Source organism: Pseudophryne corroboree, chromosome 4 (genome assembly GCF_028390025.1).
Source record: "Pseudophryne corroboree isolate aPseCor3 chromosome 4, aPseCor3.hap2, whole genome shotgun sequence".
NCBI classification, from domain to species: Eukaryota; Metazoa; Chordata; class Amphibia; order Anura; family Myobatrachidae; genus Pseudophryne; species Pseudophryne corroboree.
The window spans coordinates 202,664,570-202,681,428 of NC_086447.1; the positions used below are offsets into that span (position 1 = coordinate 202,664,570).

Genomic DNA, 16,859 nt, shown 5'->3' on the forward strand with positions numbered 1-16,859 from the left:
GGTCCTTGTCCTGTTGTAGGAGGAAATTGGCTCCAATCAAGCGCTTTCCACAGGGTATGGCATGGTTTTGCAAAATGAACTGATAGCCTTCCTTATTCAAAATCCCTTTTACCTTGTACAAATCTCCCACTTTACCAGGACCAAAGTAGCCCCAGACCATCACATTACCTCCACCATGCTTGACAGATGGCGCCAGGCACTCTTCCAGCATCCTTTCACTTGTTCTGCGTCTCACAAATTTTTTTCTGTGTGATCCAAACACCTCAAACTTCAATTCGTCTGTCCATAACGCTTTTTTTCCAATCTTCCTCTGTCCAATGTCTCTGTCTTTTGCCCATATTAATCTTTTTCTTTTATTGGCCAGTCTCAGATATGGCTTTTTCTTTGCCACTCTGCCTAGAAGGCCAGCATCCTGGAGTCGCCTCTTCACTGTAGACATTGATTCTGGCGTTTTGCGGGTACCATTTAATGAAGCTGCCAGTTGAGGACCTGTGAGGCGTCTATTTCTCAAACTAGATACTCTAATGTACTTCTCTTCTTGCCCAGTTGTGCACCGGGGCCTCCCACTTCTCTTTCTACTCTGGTTAGAGCCTGTTTATACTGTTCGCTGAAGGGAGTAGTACACACCGTTGCAGGAAATGTTCAGTTTCTTGGCAATTTCTCACATGGAATAGCCTTCATTTCTAAGAACAAGAATAGACTGTCACGTTTCACATGAAAGTTCTCTTGTTTTGGCCATTTTGAGTATAATCGAACCCTCAAATGTTATGCTCCAGATACTCAACTAGCTCAAAGGAAGGCCAGTTTTACAGCTTCTCTAATGAGCAAACCTGTTTTCAGCTGTGCTAACATAATTGCACAAGGGTTTTCAAGGGTTTTCTAATCATCCATTAGTCTTCTACCATGATTAGCAAACACAATGTACCATTAGAACACTGGAGTGATGATTGCTGGAAATGGGCTTCTATGCACCTATGTAGATATTCCATTAAAACCTGACGTTTGCAGCTAGTATAGTCATTTACCACATTAACAATGTATAGAGTGTATTTCTGATTAATTTAATGTTATCTTCATTGAAAAAAACAGTGCTTTTCTTTAAAAAAAAAAAAGGAAATTTCTAAGTGACCCCAAACTTTTGAACTGTAGTGTATATATATGTAATCGTAATGTAATGTAATGAGCCACTAAAGATTGCTAGAAATGCCTGTAAAACACTAATGAGTGTTCTTGGTATGCACGTGTATCGTTCAGTTGACTGTCCCCCTATCTATTGCTGATCTACAGAAGCCACCTTCTAGAAAGGAAAATACAAAAAATTTAAGTAAAATAATCATTTCTGATATTCCTGTTGCTGTTGATAAATCCACTGGAATTCTCTCTACCTAGTACATTACTGAAAAGTGTATTTTAGCAGACCCTGTCATTACCGTTTAGCGGCTTTACATTGTCATACTGTACTATTCTGGGTACAGAACAGAAACTAATGTAACGTTGTCACTTTAGGAAGAATCCGCAATACCCCAGAGGTAGATGAGTCTCTAATTGATCCCAACATCTTGTCTCTGAACATCCTGTCTGCTGGATATCGTCCCCCGGAGGGAGGTGACAGGTCAGTGTTCATGTTTCTAAGTATAAAAATGTGTAAGTGTAAGAATTAATGGCAAATTAGCCAAGTGTATGACATGTTATTGGGGAGGCTGTGTATCCACTAACAGGAGGGATCAGAGATCTAGCTAGAAATATATTCTGCCTCCTACTCTGCTTGTGGCCTCGTCATTTAGCATGAAACAGAAAGTTAAGCATGAGCTTCCCCCACGCCCGCAACCCCCTCTTCCTTACATGTCCCGCAAACCTTAGCCACAACTTTTCAGTATTCTCCCATTCTATATGATTGTATTTGCACTTTCCCATTGTCTTACTCATTCTATGCATCCACTTTCAAACGAACCTAGTCATTCCATATCCCATTCACAACCTACCCTGTGTCATACTCAGTCCTTGTTTAACATATGTGTTATTTTATAGCTCAAATACCATGTGCAAACACCTTCAATGGCACTCTCCAGTACTTCATTCTACTGCAAGCACCGCCTGTCACACACCTACCATTTGTGAGGGTAATTCCCGGATGCCGCACATTTCCTTCTAATCCACATATTCCTCTCTTTAGCTATCACAAGGTCCCCTTCCTAGCACCTAGGACCTCAATGAAACACTGCCATATAATAATGAGGTTCAGAATGTCTCCTCTTCTGGTCCAGGCAAGATTTGCAAGTAGATGTGCATTTATTGAGACCTGACCTCTGTCCACTGACTGATATGTAGGCCTCTGAATGAATGTGTTGGGACATTGGGGGCTGAGTATTCCCATTCCCTGATGCCGACACTAACGTCTCATTATTTGTGTTTCAGGCAGTTTCTTGATTCTGACACACCTAGGTATTTTATTTTTATCATTCCTCAACCCGGCTATGTAACTTACCCTTTTTATCCTCATACTGTGTTTCTGCAACTTGACTTCCTGTCTCTATGCTACTTTCCTTTTACATTTCATTATCTGTTTTATCATGTTTTAATTTAACAACTACATTTTTACTGGGGCTTTCCTGTTATTGCCGCTCCTCCTGTCTCAGACTTCCTGTATCCCTCTTTAGTCTTTACCAATCTGGTCCTTAAACCTGCAGACACTTTCTAATCCTCCACCAGTAATGCATGCAGCATGGAGAAAGAGAATCCAAAATTTTGATTTCTAATAGGTTAAGTCGGAAATGTAATAGAGTGGATGATTTGCAACATCCTGAGAGTTCGGTGATTAAGCACTAAGATTTAAAGTGGCAATTTTTTTTTTTGCAATGCAAAACCAGAATGGTTTATCATTTGCAAAAAATTGTAGCTTTAAATCTTCCTACTGACAGACTCTGTAAATCTCACGCTCCAATACATTTTGGCCTATGTCCTGTAAAGGTTAACCTTTCATAGCGAATGGAGCTGTGTTTTTGTCACATATACTTACAGTAAAAAGAGGGCTTGTTCCAATGAAAGTTCAGGTCTGGACTAAGGTAGAGTTCTATGTGTTTTTACTTCCCATGGTTGTGGCAAATAGTTCTCAGCACTTGTCTCTTGTCCTCTTGTCTTTACATTTAATTATTTAGGCAAAAAAATAAAATGCACATACATTCAGCAACAATTTATAAGCTGCAAAATATGCAATTTTCACCACACTGCCTTTTAATATGTAAGTCTACGATATTACACAAGTAGAAGAAAGTATACAAATGTATATGATTCCAATTATAATTCTAATCTGTACCTGCATGGCAGGGAGACTGTGACATAGGGGGACATTTACTAAGCAGTGATAAGAGCGGAGAAGTGAGCCAGTGGAGAAGGGTATCCGTTCACATGGTCGACCATGTTATGGTCGACAGTCATTAGGTCGACCACTATTGGTCGACATTGACATGGTCGACATGGACACATGGTCGACACATGAAAATGGTCGACACGTAAAAGGTCAACACATGAAAAGGTCGACATGAGTTTTTTAACTTTTTTTTCTTTTGGGGAACTTTTCCATACTTTACGATCCACATGGACTACGATTGGAACGGTAAAGTGTGCCGAGCGAAGCGAAGGCACCATGCCCGAAGCATGGCGAGCGAAGCGAGCCATGCGAGGGGACGCGGTGCACTAATTGGGGTTCCCAGTCACTTTACGCAAAAAACGACACCAAAAAAAGTTAAAAAACTCATGTCGACCTTTTCATATGTCGACCTTTCATGTATCGACCATTTTCATGTGTCGACCATGTGTCCATGTCGACCATGTCAATGTCGACCTAATGACTGTCGACCATAACATGGTCGACCATTCATACCGGAACCGTGGAGAAGTGGCACCAAAAAATACCAACAGAGATAAAAATCCCTATAGCAAACCAAGAGTGCTGCTACCACCCATAATTACTACAAGTAATATTGATAAATTTCTATATATTCAAGTTCACAATGGATCTGAATAACAAATCTTTTTATTCATAAAAATGTTTATATTTTTTTTCCAATAAAAGATCATGAAAAATGCTGCAGCATATAAAATACAATACAGTTACACGTATCTAACACATCTAAAATTCCTAGAGGCTTGCCAATATCCTAATCATATATTTAGACTACAGAATGAGTCCATTCATATATTCAGCTGAACAATGTTCACAGATAATTAATGTGTCCCAGTGGATCATATATGTATTGCTTCTTTTGGCTCTCACATAAAGCGCTAATTCCGTGATCCCAATAGATGACTACTCATGGGTTAGGTTAATTCCAGAAAATAGACCTAAGAAAGTAGGATCGTTAATTTCATAAAGCGCATGAGAAGATGTAACTCCTTGTTTTGCGTACCTCCACTCACGCTGTAAAGGGGTGTTTGAAGCACATTAAGGTATCTTTGTTCTTCTATATGCACAATTCTAAATATCCACAGTTTCAATACAGAAAGGGGAAGAAAGACTGGGTGTCATACCCCAACTCACACAGCTACGTCGGTAGAAACTCCTATCAAGGTTTCTTTATTTTGCTGTTCTAAGATGTTGGTCTCTAGGATGTATTTCTGGTCCAAAATCACCTCATATGGATCGGTGCATGGGGGAAAGAAACAGCCAATGTGTAATACCTCCTTCACAAAGTCAATTTCAGTGTATGTTGGATGATCAATGTATCACCATATAGAGACCCTCCACCAATTACTGGCGTATATACACGTACCCCAACTCACACAATAATAGGTGGGGTAACTCCCGTAAAGGTATCTCTAAAGTAGTTTATGGGCTGATAAAGCCAAATATTTATCTTACTTAAAACCCTCTAAAAGGTGAAAGAACACAGTACGCTATTGGCGTATGGTATATCGTAAGGGTACGCACGTTGCGTAACAATCGCTTAGCCGTAGTCGAGACGCTTGAGCGTCACGTTCGCTCACGGCCAAGAGATCACAGGCAGGCACGCTATAGGCTGCCGACTAACGTAATGATATGTTACTAGCGTAGCGGACGCTTGGGACCACGAGGAGATCACAAGCGGCGCTGATGCTCACAATGTTAAACCTTTATAACTATACCATAAACAATGTATTTATGCAATAAACCTTGGTGCAGTGATAGGGTGTAAATGTAACACAGTGTAACCTTGTTAGTATGAGCGTATGTGACGCTCAGAGAACCCCTTAGCAATATAATAAACAGTCAAATACCGGTCTAAGGGTCTAACGCCTTTTAAGGAAATGAATGAACGTTCAAAAAGAATAATACATTACAAGTCATACACTACCAAAATAACATAGAATATCTAACCAAGTGACTACACATAAAATACAATAAAGGTACAATTACTATTAGAGGGGAAAGGAGAGAGAGAGAGAGAGTGAGAGAGAACGAGAGAGAATGGCTTATAACAATAAAGACAATATGGTTGCGGAGAAACTTACGCTCAAGGGAAACAATCGCATGCGCCTCTGGATATCCAGCTCCCGATTATCAGCAATGAGAACCGTTGAAGAGAATAGAGAGCTGGCCCAGGTCGGCTTGTCCTTTTATACCCTACACATAATACAGTACAATGGTCCCTATATTCTTATTGTTCATTGGACACAGGAATTCGTCTTCGCATTATAACAAAAGGTCATAGGTTGATTCATACAGGTGGGCTGTGACTATTTCCAACTGCTCAGGTGGGTGGGAAACTAGGTTTCCCGCCGCATGGATAATAAAGTGCAAATAATAGCAAATGTCCATAAACTTCTTATGTCCATAACTATTCGCACGAGCGATTAATCTGCTTCAAACCAACACCGGAATATTGCTAATTAAATACTCTTCCGATGGATACTAAACACCACTGTATAACCTCTGTCTGACCCTTCGTATCAAACAAAGAGGGATCTCTTTGTCTATGAACATGCTACATTAACTAAACTTTCAGATTCTATCAAAGGGACCATAATCTACAAAATTCATTATATGGTTAAAATATGTAACGGTTGAGTCACCCGCTAGACGCACATAAACTTTACCGTAAATGCGCACACCGTGCGCCTGCAGGTGCCCGCAGCGGCGAGTATGCGCACGCACGGCAGGGCCCATGAACGTGCAACAGGCACTCGCATGAGGTGCAAATATGGCAGTGTGTAGCGTGATATTTTTCTGACTTTGACAGTCCACCCTTTGGCAGTCACCAATAACTGCCACTTTCTAAAACATTTCAAAAAGAGAAAAATATATGTCATGTGTAAATACATTTCTATGATTGGGTAGGGGAGGAGAGGAGAAGGTAGGAAACGGGTATGACCTAGTGAGATAGCAGAAGCATGTGTGTATGAATCCATGTTTGGGGGGGTCATGTATCATCGTGCCGTACGTGTCTTAAATCAAGCTTCGAGGTATTGCGAAGTATACATTTGAATTCCTTCTTATCCTGTGGTACGGGTCTGTGGATGGGCTGTCAAACTTTACCGAGCTCTCTTCGGCTTTTGGTTGCAACAAAATGGGGGAGCACATTTTAGTTGATGATACATGAATGGGGGGGCATATGTGAATGCTGATATCTGTGCCTGTATTCCCTATCGACTATGTGTGTTATTACCTGAAGGTTGTAGAGATGAAGATAAAGTACAATTATGGTAAATGCAGTGATAAACTATGTGAGTTTAATATACATTTGCCGATTGAGGTCTTGTCTTGTCTTGTCTGGTCTTAATGTACATGTTGACTGTAGTCTCTTTGTGCTTTTGCTAATAAACGTAAGCAAAGCTTTATCAATGTCCATAGACTTACAAAAAGTGTTGGGCTAGCGTAAAATTAAAAGTACTAGGGATATGGGGGTCTATGGCATAGTCCATCAGTTGTCTGTGTATAAGGTTGTCAAACTTCTTCTTTAGTCCTTCTATTGTCTGCATACAAGGTCGTCAAATTCCTCTTCCAAGCGGGTCTTTTTACCTTGGAGAAAAACGAGAAACAGGTGAAAGAAACGGACCGTGGAATCACATTTTCATCACAACATTGTCTCTATCGTTGGGTCATAAATCACATCAGTCGTTGTTATTACAGTATCTTCACTCCTTAAACTCATCACTCGAGCGCTACGTTTACACTTTGTTAAAATCTGAACGCATCTAAATATCAGACCGACCAATATGATGACACCCAGAACACACAAAAGGAATTTCCCTACATCCATGATAATACCTTGGGTCCATTCTCCTAAACCAGAGAACCAATTTCGCGGGTTCAACCATGACACCCAACTGGTCAGCTCATTACCCACAGCGGCAAGGGAGAGATTGTGTTTCCTTCGGAACTCCCATTTTAATTGGAGAATGTCGTCCATCTTTTTGTCTATGACCTCGACCGGGTCCTCGGTGCCGTTTGTGATATACGTGCAGCACTTTATTCCATACTGAGTTGCTAGGGTGACACAATACCCACCCGTCACAGCTGTGAGATAATTGAGAATCATCCTATGCTGAACCAGTTCTGTTTTATAAGCTTGGAGCTCCCTTCCAGTATACCTGAATGTGTCATCATACATTTCAGTGATATTGTCTAATAAGTTTGCAAGCGCAGATATGTATTTATAATTTATCACTCCTCTGGCGGTACGAGTGATATCTAACGCGATTAGGAATTGAATCCCGGTGGATTCACTGATCAGGTCAGAGGCCGGATGCTCTGTTCTCTCTATTAGGTGCCGTTTAACGATGTGTTCGTAATGAGTGTGAGTATAAGGAGCTTGGGCACTGCGGTGAATATCCTTCATTTTAGTATGTGATACAGTCATTACTTCAGGCAATACTTTTCCAATATAACATAACCCTTCTGAATTTGGGGCAAGCCACTTATACGCCTTTCTCCCGCATATGAAATATGCATCATCGGGGAGAACATATGGGACGGAGTAGGACATAACCATATTACACATTTTCCATGTGAACTCTCCTAACCCTAATTCTCCCATCTGTTTAATACACGTATCAGTTTGTATGATATGTGCACAGTATCCTGGTGATACCTCTCCAACTCTCATGGTCCTACTTCCTAGGGTATACCTATATCGGAAATATTTTCCACTACCGGCTATGTGGCGTATAAGTTCTGTATCTGTTGGCATTCTATCGGCTCTGTATGAAAAGGTCATGGTTTGGTTATTCCATGACACTTCCCAATTTCCCGGCTTTCGGGGATTGGAAATGTTAAAACATACTAGGGATCTATCCACATGATATTGGTGGAGCTTCAAACTAGGAGGACTGGAGATATTAAACCTCCTGTCCACCGGCCTCCCACCACTTAGCTCAAGTACCTCCCCTATAGTTAAAGGGAAGGGCACTAATCCTGATTTGCTGTGGCCTTGAGGTACTTGAGAGCATACCCAACAATCTGTCTGATTTAACACTTTACCCACTAAGGAGTGATAGTCACTCAATGGATGCCGGTCCATGTGGATATTAAAACTAGATTGGCATTTCTTGATACACCCATCCTCAACTACACTGTCACAGAGCCTACAGATACAGTTCTCTTCAGCTAACAATCCTCCACAATTTCTTCTATTGTCAATGCTACCAGATCGTTTTCTGATACTCGCCTTTACTCGGTGATTATGTTGTTCTTGGAAATCTACGCCTCCATCTCTGTCATCAGAACCCATTCCAGAACCTCTCTCGACCTCCATGGTACTCTCGCCGGAACAGACTGCTCTGGTCAACATCATGGTCAACAGGAAAATCCGGATCACAGTCTCTTGGGGCAAGTCCATCTTATAGGAGGAAATGGAGAAGAATGAGAAGGGGGAAAGAAATAATTGAGGGAGATGGGATGGGAAGTGGAGAAAAACAATAAAAGGGAACAGGGGATCGACAACTGCCTCCGATCTTATTATTTTCAATGCTCAGGTGCCGTCTCAGTCCTCCTGAAACAGACACTCCAGTGATACAACTTCCTCCACCGTCTGTTCTTTATCACGGGACCTCTCTGGATCAGCAACCTTCTTACAATGGGACGAATGAACCCAAGTCTCTCTCTCGGCAACCTTCAATGCTGTCGTGCTAATCAATAAGACTTGGTATGGTCCTTCCCACCTGTCAATAAGGCAACCTGAGCGTAGAAAATTCCGTATCATTACATAATCCCCAGGTTCAATGTCATGACAATTACTATCTGGCAAATCAGGAATCACTAACTTCAGATTGTCATTTTGATTCCTTAGCTGTTTACTCATGTTAACCAGGTATTTTACAGTCACTTCATTGTTACACTTCAAATCATCCTGAGGGTTAAACATAACATGCGGTTGTTGACCAAACAGAATTTCAAAGGGGGACAGATTAAGAGGGGACCTGGGAGTGGTTCTGATGCTGTATAGTACAATGGGTAAAGCTTCTGGCCATGTCAATCCTGTTTCTGCCATAACTTTGCTCAGTTTATTTTTAATAGTGCTGTTCACTCTTTCCACCTTCGCACTCGCCTGGGGGCGATATGGAGTGTGCAGCTTACTATCTTAATTCCCATCAACTTACACATTCCTTGAAAGACATCACCTGTAAAATGGGTACCCCTATCACTTTCAATTATTCTAGGGATACCATATCTACACACAAATTCCTGCACAATTTTCTTAGCAGTAAACATAGCGGTATTTGTGGCCGCCGGAAATGCTTCGACCCAATTTGAAAACACATCTATACAAACAAGTACATATTTCAAATTTCGACAAGGGGGTAATTGTATAAAATCAATCTGTATTACCTGAAAAGGGCCGCTTGTAGGTGGGATATGAGATGGTTCTGTTGGTATTGCCTTTCCGATATTCTTCCTCAAGCAGGTAAGGCATGACATTGCTCTCTTACCTGCATGGGATGAGAATCCTGGGGCGCACCAATATGCTCTTACCAACTTGCACATTCCCTCCTTGCCCAGATGAGTCAGCCCATGTGCTGCTTCAGCTAAACATGGAAGGTATGCTCTGGGTGCCACTGGTTTACCCTGTCCATCTGTCCAGAGTCCTGAGGACTCCTGGCCATATCCTTTTGACCTCCAAACTGCCTTTTCCTGTGTGGAACACAAATTTTGCATTTCACACAACTTCTGTGTGTTGATGGTATTGAATACCATCAATTGTGTGGTGTCTGTCTGTCTGGGGGTACCAGCTGCTAACTTAGCAGCTTCGTCTGCTCGGCTGTTACCAAGTGATACTGGGTCTTGGCTATATGTATGTGCTTTACACTTGATAACAGCCACTCTGTCGGGTTCCTGTATCGCTGTTAGAAGTCCTTTGATGTGAGCTGCATGCGCTACCGGTGTACCAGCTGCCGTCATGAAATTTCTGAGGCGCCATAGGGCTCCGAAATCATGGACTACCCTGAAGGCGTATCTAGAATCGGTGTAGATATTGGCTGACTTTCCCTTAGCCAATTCACATGCTCTGGTTAGGGCAACCAGTTCAGCAACCTGGGCTGAGTGAGGTGGGCCTAGCGGTTCTGCTTCTATGGTGCCTTGGTCATCTACGACTGCGTATCCAGTACACAAGTCTCCCGAGTCCGTCTGTCTGTGACAACTACCGTCAGTGTAGAAAGTGAAATCTACATCTTCCAGTGGGTTGTCACTGATGTCAGGCCTTGCTGTGAAATTTTGGGTCAAATATTCCATACAATCATGTGTGTCATCCCTTGTATTAAATCCTCCTTCCCCATCACTCTCATCCTCCACCCTTTGTGCCTGTGCAGGCACACCTGGAAGATATGTTGCAGGATTTAATGCACTGCATCTCCTTATGGTGATGTTTACGGGGGCCATTAATGCCAATTCCCATCTTGTAAACCGCGCTGATGAGACGTGCCTGGTTTGGGCAGAATTCAGCAAGGCTGACACTGCATGTGGTGTATGAATTGTGAGGTTGTGTCCTAGCACTACATCTTCGCTTTTTGTGACTAGCAATGCTATCGCAGCGACACTTCGCAAGCATGTAGGGAGGGATCGCGCTACCGTATCTAGCTGAGCGCTGTAGTATGCTACCGGCCTGCTGGTATCACCGTGCTTTTGGGTTAGGACGCCTGCCGCGCAACCAGCACTTTCTGTTCCGTACAGCTCAAAGGGTTTCCCATAGTCTGGCATACCTAATGCTGGCGCCTGCGTTAGGCACTGTTTGAGTCTCTCAAATGCCATCTCGGATTCGTCTGTATGCGAAATCCGATCAGGTTTGTTTGATGAAACCATCTCCTGCAAAGGTAATGCTAGAATGGAAAACCCTGGGATCCAGTTACGGCAATACCCACACATTCCTAAAAACGTTCTGATCTGTTGCTGGGTTTGTGGCAGAGTCATGTCTCTAATTGCTTGAATTCTATCAGCGGTCAGGTGTCTCAGTCCTTGTGTTAGACAGTGTCCCAGATATTTTACTTTAGGCTGGCATAATTGTAGTTTGTCTTTGGAAACCTTGTGTCCTGTGTCTGAAAGATGAAACAGGAGCTGTTTCGTATCCTTCAGGGACGCTTCCAGTGAATCTGAACACACTAGTAAATCGTCTACATACTGTATCAATATTGATCCACTCTCTGGTTGGAAAGATTGTAAACAATCATGCAAAGCCTGTGAAAATATACTTGGACTGTCTATGAAACCTTGTGGTAATCGAGTCCATGTGTATTGGACTCCTCTGTATGTAAATGCAAACAAATATTGGCTGTCAGGATGCAGGGGTACCGAAAAGAAGGCGGAGCAGAGGTCAATAACAGTGAAAAATTTCGCAGTGGGAGGGATCTGCATAAGGATGACAGCTGGATTTGGCACTACAGGGAACTGACTCTCAACTATTTTGTTAATCCCCCTTAGATCCTGTACTAGCCTGTAACCCCTCCCCCCACTCTTTTTCACAGGGAAGATGGGACTATTGGCAGTGCTGGATGTTCTTACCAGAATGCCCTGTTGTAGCAAGCGCTCTATTACGGGGTATACTCCTAGTTCCACCTCTGGCTTCAGAGGGTATTGTGGGATTTTTGGAGCTATCCTACCATCTTTTACTTGCACAACTACTGGAGCTACGTTTGCCATTAATCCAGTGTCTTGTCCATCTTTAGTCCACAGTGACTCTGGTATTTGGGATGTCATTTCTTCTACCTGGGAAGGATTCCTATTTATCATAACAGTATGTGACATTAATTTTGATGGGGAGTCTAACATGTCTCGCACTTCCTGAGCGTGATTCTCAGGTATGTCTAAGAATACACCTTCAGGAGTGCAATAAATGACGCACCCCATTTTACACAATAAATCTCTTCCCAGGAGATTAGTCGGTGCCGATGCTGCCAGCAAAAAGGAATGCTTGGTATGCAAAGGCCCTATTGTAATCTCTGCTGGTTTGCTAACAGGGTAGTGCTGGACTACTCCCGTTACTCCCATGGCTGGAATTGTCTTACCAGTGGTTCTCATGCCCACTGTCGAATTTATCACTGATTTGGCTGCCCCCGTATCTACAAGGAAGTTTAATGATTTACCAGCTACATCAATTGTGACCTCGGGTTCACTTCCAAGGCTTGCAATCAATTTCACTGGCTGCAGATTACAGGTATGGCCACACCCCTATTGGGTATGGTGACCTCCCTGAATCGTGCTGGCAGCAACTACTTGAGAAGGGGGTAAATGGGAACTACCCGAGACTTGCCAGTCTCTTTTTGGGGGATACCTTTTTGTTTCCCCTGCATGTGGCTCATGACTCCGTCTCTGCGGTCCCTGATCCCAATTTCGTGTGTCATGTCGTTGTCTAGGGGGTTGATATGATTTTTGTGTGTTTTTCACTCTACAGTCTCGTGCAAAATGTCCCTCTCTATGACAGGAATAACAAGTTACCACATTTGACTTACCCACAGGGTTTGGAGATTTATACAAAGGTTGCCTTGTGGTCAGGGCCTGTATACTTACTGCCATTAACTTATCACTTTGTGACTCTCTGTGTCTGGTGATATTGCGATCATGATCAACAGCGGCCTCTCTCAAAGTAGCCACCGACAGACCTCGCCAACATGGTTGCGTGGTCTGTACTCTTGTCTTTAATGCTTCTTTTAAACCATCCATTAGCACAGATACTGCTACTTCTCTATGATTTACATTTGTCTTAATGTCTTCAATGCCTGTGTATTTAGCCATTTCTAGTAGTGCCCTATGAAAATACTCAGCAGCTGTTTCTGACTCTTTTTGTTTAATGGAGAAAATTTTGTTCCATTTAACTACAGCTGGAAAATACTCTTTTAACTGTAAATTTATCCTCTTTACATTATCTTGGTTGTACACATCCGTAAGGGGTACATCCTCATCTAATTTACAGTCAGCTAGAAATTGTGCTGAGTCGACATTGGAGGGTAAACATGCCCTCAGCAATATCTGCCAGTCTTTGTTATTGGGCTCTACCGTATTCCCTAGGTCTCTAATGTATTTCTGGCTAGCAACTAGATCTTTTCTAGGGTCAGGGAATTCAGACACTATTGCTCTTAATTCCATTCGGGAAAATGGGCAGTGCATGGCAATGTTTCTGACAGGAGTGACTCCTGAAGTATCCGTTTTCCCATTTGGCACTGCTATTACCCTAACGGGATTAAGTTTAATAACATCATTCTGAGTAGATTCTACAGCCTGTGGTGATATGGTTTCAGCATAGTGTATGGTGCCGTACTTACCCGTTGATACGACCTCACCTGTCCCTCCGCTAGGGGCCTTTGATACTAATCTCGGGGGTTGGGACGTGCCTACTGCTGTTTCTGATATGGTGGCTGCTAGAGAGAGCGCCGATATTGTTGCCGATTCGTCCTCTTGATCACACTCCTGGGGAAAGTTTAAAACAGGGTACAACTTGCACGGGTTAATACTTGCATTACTCATCTTATTCATATTATCCTTAACATTTATACAGTTACTAAGTGCCTGTTTATTACATATTAGTGCGTCATTCTCCGCAACCAACTTCTCTCCCGTTATGTAAGGTGGCGGTGGTGCCGTAGCTATCAGTTTCCTGATAGGGTTAGATCCCGCCGCCTGAGCCAATCCTCTCTGTATTTCACCCTCCTGTTGCCATAACTGTAAATAATCATAATGTTTGATCCGTCTCTTTGCTGATTTAATGAGACATATCCTTCTCCTTAGATTTAGTAACACATCTGGGCTAAAGCTGCCTACTCTTGGGAACTTCTCCCCGTCATGTACAGTCATTCTTTCCCATTCATCACATAAAACCTCTGTGTGTGAACCGTATTTTTCACACATTACATACCTTGCCGACCCGATTGGTCGGTTTACTGAATCAACCCGAACCGAGGTTGATCGCCCCCTACTTGAACAACTGGCCCCCATAACTTGCAGGTGTTGCTTTCACTACCTCTGACCTTCAATCAGGGTCTTCAGCGAACCCTTACAAAAACCAAGATGTTCAAGATAGGCCGACGGTGGCGGTTTACCGAGTACCCCACTCACTCCTCGCCCACGTTGGCCAGTACTGCAATCACTGTATCCATAGCTGTTGTACCCAACCTAGGGCCCCTATGAACCTTTACTTACTGGGGCGTGTTGGACCTACCAGTCCCCAGCAAGTATCGGTTGTTGGATAGTCCCTGAGTGACCAGCGAACCTCCCTTAAAATAAAAAAAATTTCACAAATCACGTTAAAATGTACAAATAGCGTTTATGACCCCTCTAGCGTACGCAAATGGTTTTGGGTCAAATTACTAACTAATGCACACAATTACGTGCGGTACAATCGTTTGGCACATAAGCAACTAATCTTATGTGCGGAGCGACCAGTGGAATCGAAAATTGCGGCTGCGAATTCCTTCAGCCAGAGCTTTAATGGCCTATATGGGTTCTGCACCAACCCCCTGGGTTGTGCTCTTTTCTCTATAGCGGACTTCTTAGTCTGCTGTACCTGGACCTCCTGGTCTGTTCCGGACCTCCTGGTCTGTGCTACAGTAGACCTCCTGGTCTGCTATACTCTAATGCTCAAATTTATGTTTAACAAGGGATGCCTCCCCAGCCACCATGCACGTCACTTACATGTATGTACCTCACGAGAACTCGACTTCTTGTGGTTCAATCCAAAAATTGTAAAAACATATATATGCAAACACTCACTCACCACATGTACACTACTTTTATTTCTATTTCTGCGCAGAAATTTCTTTCCTTTAGACCAGATGAGTCGTAAATTTAGAGAAGGATCTATTAGTTTAAATTTCGGACACTAAAATTAACCTGCGCTATTTATCGCGTTGCCACCTTTTCGCCTGTTAAAATAATACTAGTGTGATTTAAATTATGTGGGCGTACCCGGACGCTCCGTTGCGTAATATACGCTGCGTGCGTCGGCCTTTACGTTGCGTACACTAGTCTAACCCTTTTGTTAGAAACACGGGTATGCCAGCCAGATATGTCCACAGAAATACAATTAACACGTTTATCAATGTAGATGGTCTTCAATCATCTACCGAGCACCACCCAGGTCTTTCCTTGTATCTTAGGCAAAGCTGTGTGCGTGCTTTACAAATTACCCCTTAATGTATTACTTTTACTCTTTAACTACTAATAGCAACAAATCTTTCTTAGCACGTTATCAATTGTAAAAATGGCAAAACAGGAGAGTGGTATGTGAAAATACACGAATGAAAAGAAATGCAGATATATGCGTGCGTGCGTACGCAAGACAGAAATAAACAGTTTTAAAAGACACTAGCGTGTTGTTCTTACCTCCGGTTCCGGATTCCTTCAGCACCCTTTACTAAGCGAAGCAGACGCTTATCCAGTCAGCACTACGAGGAATATGACCTCCCGCCCTTTGCTGATGGATAATGTCTGCTGAAATTACCTAGTGCAGATATGTGAAGGACGGACGAGCCGCCAATTGATAAAGCCAAATATTTATCTTACTTAAAACCCTCTAAAAGGTGAAAGAACACAGTACGCTATTGGCGTATGGTATACCGTAAGGGTACGCACATTGCGTAACAATCGCTTAGCCGTAGTCGAGACGCTTGAGCGTCACGTTCGCTCACGGCCAAGAGATCACAGGCAGGCACGCTATAGGCTGCCGACTAACGTAATGATATGTTACTAGCGTAGCGGATGCTTGGGACCACGAGGAGATCACAAGCGGCGCTGATGCTCACAATGTTAAACCTTTATAACTATACCATAAACAATGTATTTATGCAATAAACCTTGGTGCAGTGATAGGGTGTAAATGTAACACAGTGTAACCTTGTTAGTATGAGCATATGTGACACTCAGAGAACCCCTTAGCAATATAATAAACAGTCAAATACCGGTCTAAGGGTCTAACGCCTTTTAAGGAAATGAATGAACGTTCAAAAAGAATAATACATTACAAGTCATACACTACCAAAATAACATAGAATATCTAACCAAGTGACTACACATAAAATACAATAAAGGTACAATTACTATTAGAGGGGAAAGGAGAGAGAGAGAGAGAGTGAGAGAGAACGAGAGAGAATGGCTTATAACAATAAAGACAATATGGTTGCGGAGAAACTTACGCTCAAGGGAAACAATCGCATGCGCCTCTGGATATCCAGCTCCCGATTATCAGCAATGAGAACCGTTGAAGAGAATAGAGAGCTGGCCAAAGGTCGGCTTGTCCTTTTATACCCTACACATAATACAGTACAATGGTCCCTATATTCTTATTGTTCATTGGACACAGGAATTCGTCTTCGCATTATAACAAAAGGTCATAGGTTGATTCATACAGGTGGGCTGTGACTATTTCCAACTGCTCAGGTGGGTGGGAAACTAGGTTTCCCGCCGC

General features: G+C 42.7%; 1 protein-coding gene across 13 annotated transcripts in view; it reads left to right on the plus strand.

Moving 5' to 3' along the window:
• The window catches only part of KIF1A (kinesin family member 1A), a 297,735-nt gene that overhangs the window by 230,138 nt on the left and 50,738 nt on the right, over positions 1 to 16,859 (plus strand). For 9 of the 13 annotated variants that reach the window (XM_063915795.1, XM_063915782.1, XM_063915783.1 and 6 more), the window contains 2 exons: positions 1,507 to 1,612; positions 2,416 to 2,442. In XM_063915795.1, coding sequence (XP_063771865.1) covers positions 1,507 to 1,612; positions 2,416 to 2,442 — 133 coding nt within the window. The remainder of the gene's footprint in view (positions 1 to 1,506; positions 1,613 to 2,415; positions 2,443 to 16,859) is intronic. The other 4 variants (XM_063915786.1, XM_063915788.1, XM_063915791.1 and 1 more) reach the window with 1 other exon arrangement.